The sequence below is a fragment of the Phaethon aethereus genome (genome assembly GCF_964289735.1).
Source record: "Phaethon aethereus genome assembly, chromosome: 8".
Taxonomy (NCBI): Eukaryota; Metazoa; Chordata; class Aves; order Phaethontiformes; family Phaethontidae; genus Phaethon; species Phaethon aethereus.
In genome coordinates, this window is record NC_138584.1 from 4,073,809 (window position 1) to 4,081,417 (window position 7,609).

Below are 7,609 nucleotides of genomic sequence, written 5' to 3' on the forward strand. Positions count from 1 at the left end.
TTACTCTGTAAAATAAAAGTACAAAGCATGCTGATAACTGGTTCTGTATTTCAGGCCTTAGCACGTTCCAATAAGCTCCATTAGTAAACTGCGCTCTACACCACCCCACTTCTGTGGCTTTAGAGAGCTTTGTGGCTTTTGAGATAAGTTTGCAATTGCTATTTGGCATGGCTTGGGAGTTTTTTTATTCCCCCCTTTGGAACAGGAGTGTATCACACAGCATCCTGATGAAGTTCTCTGCAAGCCAAGTGTGTTTCCTGTTAAAAGTCATCCCCAGCTATTGATTTCAAACATCCCAGAGCGCTTAGCTGAATTGGGCTGCAAGGAATTTGCACAAACCATGACAAACACGGGAGGTGTTCTCAGAACTCAAAGTGAATTTTAATCTGCCCTATTGTGCTGGTACCTAAATATGTCTGGAGCTGCAGCTGGTTAAATGAAGAGTCCAGCTTCACTGTGTGTATTATAAGCATGATAGAATTTCACAATAGCTTTGTATAACCCCTTTGTGCAGATATCCAAGGGCTAAGGGGGCTGATTAGTCTCAAATACCGCTCAGAACAGACAGCCATTATAGAACACTGTCTGTCTTTCATAACATGCCAGCAGAAATCTCGTGAAGATGGTCCTAGCTTAGTTTGCAGCCAGATTTTTACCTACCATTTCACCCCGGGGGTAAAAAAGAAAAGCTGTCATTCTGTTACCATCACTCTCATGTAATCTGAGTCTGGGGGGCAACATTATTTATGTGAAATTCTTTCTCCTGAGAGCACAAAACCTGCTGCTGACCCTGACATAAGTAGGCACAAAGCCATGGAAACCAGGGGAAGTTACACAAGGGTGTAAAACTGTTTATGGAGCCAGATCACACACTGGACCCAATGTTGCCTCGTGGGCAGTAGGTGGGGCTTTCGGCATTCGCGTGGGAGCTCTCCAATGAGACCCAGCGGCAGACAAGGCTACAACCTTTTGGTTTTCATAACAGCATCTCCCTCCAGTAGGGCCGAGGCATGGGCGGGGTTTGACAAAACTAAAATAAACACCAACACGCAGCATTTTGTGAGTATGTGCAGCCTCAGAAGGATAGACTGCAACAGCTAGAAGGATAGACAGCTTAAAACGTAAGTATGTCTACGTTCTCCGCTTTCTTAACGTTAATTAGTAGCTTGTGGAATGGCATGTTCTGGCTATGCTTACTCGCTGCATCAGCGTAACTTGTGAAGACGCCTGCTATGCTTTCTGTCCCTTTGGCCCATGTGTTAACAGCCACAGAAAAAGCCTAGACACCCTACAGTCATATTTATAGGAACAGATGGAAATCTTAAAGCTAGGCTTTCCTGTAGATCTAGAAACAAATTCAACTGTAAATATTTGGAGGATTCTTCTCAGTTTGTCTCCCCTGCCCCAAAGGCACTGTTTCATGTAATTCAAAAATATTTCTTACATGCAGTCACTGACAGTAAGTTATAAAACGAAGTTATAAAAGACAGAGCTTGAGCAATCCAACCAGCAGTTAACAAAAGGTACATCAGGGATGGACTGGAATTGGCAACTACAGAAACAAGGCAGCTAGGACAGCTGCTACTACAACAGCATGGGTTGAACTGGAGTTGCGTCTCTGCTAACACAACCAGAAAGCATGTGAAGAGGAGAATGTGTTTTCTATCAAGTTGCAGCAAGGAGAAAGTGAAATGGGAGCAAAGAAGCATCATTCTGCCCTCAAAACAGCAATGGAAAAAATAAATTACTGTAGGAAGTTTCAGTATAGATTGCTCACATTTGCTTCTAATGAAATTATTGGATTCCTGCTTTATTGTTATGCTTTGTTGATTTGTCAATACCATTGACAGTGCAATAGAGTACAACTGTTCAGCTTGGGACTGTGCAGCAGTCCCCGACGACGTCGTTCTGGTAAAGACCGTGGAAGGTGTTGCATCTGCAGGCTGGGACAGGGAGGGGGACAGTGCCTCCTTTTAACCGCTGGCCTAAGTCTCCTACTATGTGGTCCTCTGCTCTAGGGTGACAACTGAAGGAACTGCTAGAAAAAGCTCAACATGCGAGTCCTCTGTGCGCTACTTATTTAAAGGATGATGAGTGAAATCAGTGCCAGCAGGGTTTTTTTGTGGTTGGTTTTGGGGTTTTTTATAAAAGCTTTTCAACCTCATAGATGACAAAAAGAGAACTCCTTGTAACCACCTCTCAACGAGGGCACAGAAGGGGATTAACAGTATTCAACAGTAGTCTACATGTAATAAGAAAATGGAAACAGATAAGGAAGTAGTCAGGTAGCACAAAGCAGTTCTTAATTTACAAAATAAGCCATGGCCTTGTGTTCCCAAACCATCATGTTTAAGGTGGCACACCTTGAAGACTTTAAAAATGCTTATAATAGATTATGAACGGTCCATCATTCATATTTAAGATACCACTGTAACACAAAACATTGTTATGGACCTCAAGAACACTGTTTTTGTTGGCAATCCTAGGTGGATTATTTCCCCTTGCTGCTCAGAGACTTGTACACCTACCGCTGCAGGTGGGGCAGGCTGTGAATTGCATCAGTGCACCTTTAATACTAAAAGCCCATGAAAAAAGGAGAGCCCAAGTGACAAGAGCAGCAGCTTCTTGTTGTGTAGGCAGCTTTTTTTTTTTTTTTTTTTTTTGAGGAGGCAAAGAAATGAAAAATAACCAGAGTTTGTTCTGTTACCCAAGATACATATGATTAAATTATACTCTGAGAAGACAATGTGCTATGATCCAAGAATCAAGGTAATTGCTGAATCAACTGCACACGGTCTTTGCAACATGAAGTGCAAAGGACATCGTAACATAATCGCAAGCAGAGACTTTCTCAGGATGCAGGTTATGCACTACGATCTGCCTGGTATTGACAAAAATCTAATAGCTCCTAATATCTCAAGACTTTTAACCAGACATGATTATTTCGGTAGTAATTATTTTTGCTTGCTTTATTTTAGGACAGTAAGAGGAAGCTGAATGTTTTCACATTTTCAGCTTTTTCCTTCCATGTGAAGGCTACTTAGGAAAGTAGCTACATATTCATAAATACAGAAAATCTCATCTATTCACAGGACTCTGGCGCTGAAGGCCTTTAAGAAAGGCATCAGCTATTATGAGAGGCCAAATAAAGTTATGAGCACAGTCAATACCAGAGTACCCATCAACACCAATACCTTTTCGTCCAGGAGCAAATTGGCTGAACTCCTCAAGTCCTTTTTACTCACAGATTATCCACAAAACTGCCACTTGCAGAATCTCAAACCTTCTGTTTTGCACCTAGAAGGCAACATATCCTGGAAGTCAAAACACTGCCACCTCAGCCTAAAGGTAGCTTCTTGGTCCTGGTTCTCTGTCGGTTCCTTCACGTTGGTTCCTCCTCGTTGAATCATCAGGTATAAACAGTGGAAGTCAGGCCTTTCACAATTTCAGGGACAACTGCCTTTTAGAAAGCACCTCTCTTTTGCCTGAACTTCTCCAGTCACTTCTCAGTGTAGTAAGTGTTACTGAAAGGCTGGAGACCAGAGGCTGAGGAAAAGTTCTCTGACATTAGGCAGAAAAGCCCTAGTGCTTTCTTCTGCCCCATTTATATTGCAATGATTGGAGAAGCCAACTAACTGTGTCTGCCTTTCAGCTCTGGCAAGATGATCAAATCCTTCAAGCAAACGTTTCTGTCCCTGGATCTGCAGTCCCCTCGGTGGAGCTCAGCAGAGACAATGGTAACTGCTAAAGGCCCGGCGAACAGAGCTCTCTGCAGCCAGGGTGCTGCAGAGCTAAGGGGATTTGGGGTGCTCAGTCTGATGAGCATGGGAAGCTTTACTACAGACGCTGTTCACAGCTAATTGCAAGGGGGGAGAGAAACACCCATTTGTAAGCTCTGAGGCACTCAGCCTAAGGCAGAATAGCATGGTTTTGCAAAGGGAGGCATCAAGCAGTTTGACATTGCTGCAGACTCTAGGTGTACCCCCAAAGAGGCTGCCCCGTGTTACCTCACTGCAACGATGTTTTCATGTTAATTTGGAAAAAGTAGCTATGAATTTGTCATCTTTAATATTCACCTCATAGTTACTCTAACTTTTGCTACCTTTCAGGCAAAGGATTATGAACTGCGTCAGTATGAGACGGCAAAGTGGGTCAGCACAGTCATTAAGGGAGAGACCCAGAAGGAGGCGATGCGCCAGGGCTTCTGGAAACTCTTCCACTACATCCAAGGGAAGAATGAGAAAGGTAAAACATGCTGGTTCTGAACTGCAAGAAGCAAAAGGGGGAGATGAAGCCAAATAGTACAAGACAGTAGATGACTGGCAGAACACAGCAGGTTCCCTTTCTGGTCTAACACCCATGTGCCTCCATTTATACCCATGAGGCTGCTTTGGTTTCTGCTTTTAGGATGTCTGCATCACCCTTTACAGCAGCATTCAGGCACTGACTTTATTTTCCCCCTCCCCTTTAGAAATGAAGATTGACATGACTGTGCCAGTGACATGCCTGATAAAATCTGGCTGTGCAGACTTCAAGATCTCTTTCTTTGTGCCATTTGAACATCAGGACTCCCCACCACAGCCCACTGACTCAGATGTGTTTATTGAAGAGCGGAAGGCAGCAGCCATTTTTGTCCGGTAAGCAAATGAAGGTAGCTACTGAAATAGGTTGAGCTATTGAGCCTGGACTACTTTCCTGCTGATTTTTAACTGTGCATATCTCCTGCTGTTCAGAGCCTTGATTAACAGAACTTGAACATTTAGAAATCCTTCCTCTGCTTAGATGTCTTACTTAGAAAAATGAGAAATAACCAAGTTTTGAAACTAATTTTTTTTTCAGATTCTTGAATATTGGTTTTGTACAAACACATCCTGTGCTATAAACACACCTAAACCTCTGCCCCAGCTCCCTTTATTTTTAGTCCCAAACTCCCACAGAACCTGCATGGCAGTTCTTTATTACAGGAAAAGCACCCAAAGCTACACTTGCCCTCTCTGCATGTATTAAAGCCACGGGCAACAATGTCAGCTAACACTCTCAGAATTGCCAGCAACTCACAAAGGTTGGGGTTTTTTTAATCCAACCTTTTAAAGTAGCACACATAGCCGTGCACTCCCTGAGAGCTCATTCTGCATAGTTTACCTAGTAACTGCAAATTGCATCAGAAGCACTCAAACACTGCATACTTTGCAAGCCTGACACTTTTAGTGAAAATACAAAGCATGGAAACAGTTTAGACTCTAGCTCAAACTCCTATGAAGTTGATAAGAACCCCTCCCTTTTCCTTTCCATCAGGTCCTTTGGTGGATTTGCCTCCCCAGAAAAATATGCCGAGGAAGCTGAAGTCTTGGCCAGAATCTTAAGAAACAGAGGCCAACCATTCCATGAAGATTTCTTCTATACTGCAGGCTATGACAGTCCCTTCAAGCTCTTTAACAGGCACAATGAAGTGTGGTATTTCAAAAAGTAAGGTGGGGAAGGAATAGTAAGAGGCTACTAATCAGCTCTGGACGAAAACAGACCTTATTAATTGCTTTTGCTTTAGTGAAGAAGAGATTTAATTTGCACATGGACACAGGATCATGTCTAATTCATTCTCTAGGATGAAATACTATTCTGGCTAGAAAGATTTCAGCTCATTTTACAAGATATAATTTAAATTAAAGTAGATTGTACCAGCTGGAGTGGGACAGAGATGCAACTCAAACCTACTCCTCTTACTGAAAGATTCTAGGGAACACTAATGATCTGAAAATATTCCTGCAGAACAGCTTGGGTATCTAGTTTTACTTCTCATTAGAAGTGTTACAGCAATAGCTCAAGTGTTACAGAGAATGAATTCTTCATAGAGCTGACTCTTCCCATACTGGTAGCATTCCCAAGACACAAAAGAGGAGGGGAGAAATATAGTAAATGCATTTTTCAGAGAAGAAACCTGTGATTCATGAGTTTTGAAAAGCAACAACCCCTTAGGCAAGCCCTAGCACCTCATAAGCATTAGTACTTATCCCCCACCTCTCTGCTCAAATATTTTTCCCCTCATGAAGGCTGGACAGTCTTGCTCCAGACTAATGCCAGTGTTTAGACTACAATTAGATTAAGAGTCCAGTGGAAAAGGGTTAACTGTGTCCAAGCTGTATGCTTATTCTGTGCACATCATCTGCTGTTGCTTCATAAAGCAGGCTCTGTGCCTCTATGGAGGAGCTATTCCATGACTGGTCTTTGAGATACTTTATCTCTTAAGGTGACCCAACTCATTAAAAAGCTCCAAAAAGCTCTTAATACAAGCTGCATCAGCCACCATGGGTCTTGGGATCCAATAAATATACCAACACTTCAGCAGGTTTGAGGCTGAACTGAAACAAAGCCCTCCAGGTAGTTTAGTCCAGTAAGGCACAGTATTCTCCTTACACTCTACTAAAATTAAGAGGACCAAGCTACCAGTTTTTCTTGCAGCCCAAACTTATTGGTGGCCTATAATTTCAGGAGCAAACACACAAGTAGTAATGTTTAGCTCTCACCTCCAAAACACTAATTACTACTTCAATTTAACTTTGTCCAAATCTAGGTATCGCTCAGGTCAAATGCAGTCTGCCTTAACACTAGAAGGTGTCAGATACTGCTAAGTTAGAAGACACTTGCAGGACTAGCATTTAAACTAGTTTTGTCCCTGCTCTAAAACAAGCATTTGCAGCTTTTCTAAAGTAGCCTGGAGCTGTTTTACAAGCTGTTCAAGTCAGAAAGCAGTTCACAACAACAGGCAGAGTTTACAAGTTTTTATTGGTTCCAATCAGTATCAGGCAAACATTACCAATGTGGTAAAATCCTTGGCTTTTTTAATGCTGTTCATGCAAGTGTAACCCATTATTCTGCAATCTTCCACCTATTGAGACAGACATAAGAACCATTATAAGGCACCAAAACAGGACAAGAAGCTTGCTGGGAACAACTCAGACCTTAGATTTTCATCTCTGTTCAGAGAGAGAGTTCAGGCTAAGGTTATCATCATTTGTTCCAGCAAATAAACTTCATTACTAGTTACACTCACCTCCTCAGTTCTTCATAAAGTAGTTTCAAAGTTGCCTCTTCACCTAAGGCAAGAAAACACAATTAACATATGCAGTAGCACACCTATTAGAAGTTCCACAGCAGCTTTGTAACCTCAGAGAAAAGTGGAACGGAAATTGTTAATATCACAGCAATTCATTTGGCAGAATCAAGTTTCATCAGCGGCTACAAATATGCCCAGAAGTTTTAAACAGAAGCAATCTGCTGTGTGGTCTTACCCAATGAGATCGCAGACAGCACAGTCCTTTCCTGAAAAAGAGAAGCTGTTTCAGAATAACAGGCATCACTATATGCAAGTTTATTTATCTATGAAATTCTATTCACCAAAAAAATTTTACCTACAAGGAGGGTGCATTTCAGCTGGCAACTGACAAGAACGTCAACTTGCAACACCCAAATAGTATATACCAAGCTTAAACCCTAACCGAATTGGAAATACAGAATTAACATTGGAAGAAGGGAAAAAGTACAAAGCTACTACTTGCTTTGAGATACTGCCTCTCCCCAATATAAAGTTGTACTCAATGCGTTTTGATACCTA

The 7,609-nt window shown here is 42.0% G+C and overlaps 1 protein-coding gene and 1 long non-coding RNA gene across 2 annotated transcripts; one reads left to right on the top strand and one right to left on the bottom strand.

Annotated features, from left to right (window-relative positions):
* Positions 1-3,662: 3,662 nt before the first annotated feature.
* HEBP2 (heme binding protein 2) lies at positions 3,663-5,575 on the top strand (the record flags this gene model as incomplete). The annotated part of the gene is made up of 4 exons (XM_082003129.1): positions 3,663-3,737; positions 4,110-4,245; positions 4,472-4,637; positions 5,296-5,575. The coding sequence occupies 4 exons, from the start codon at positions 3,663-3,665 to the stop codon at positions 5,468-5,470; spliced, it is 552 nt and encodes a 183-aa protein (XP_081859255.1). The 3' UTR covers positions 5,471-5,575.
* A 1,208-nt stretch (positions 5,576-6,783) lies between these two features.
* LOC309407610 lies at positions 6,784-7,317 on the bottom strand. The gene is made up of 3 exons (XR_014181502.1): positions 7,287-7,317; positions 7,049-7,091; positions 6,784-6,883 (listed from the first exon to the last, which is right to left on the bottom strand). It is a non-coding gene; the product is annotated as an uncharacterized lncRNA (long non-coding RNA).
* Positions 7,318-7,609: the final 292 nt, after the last annotated feature.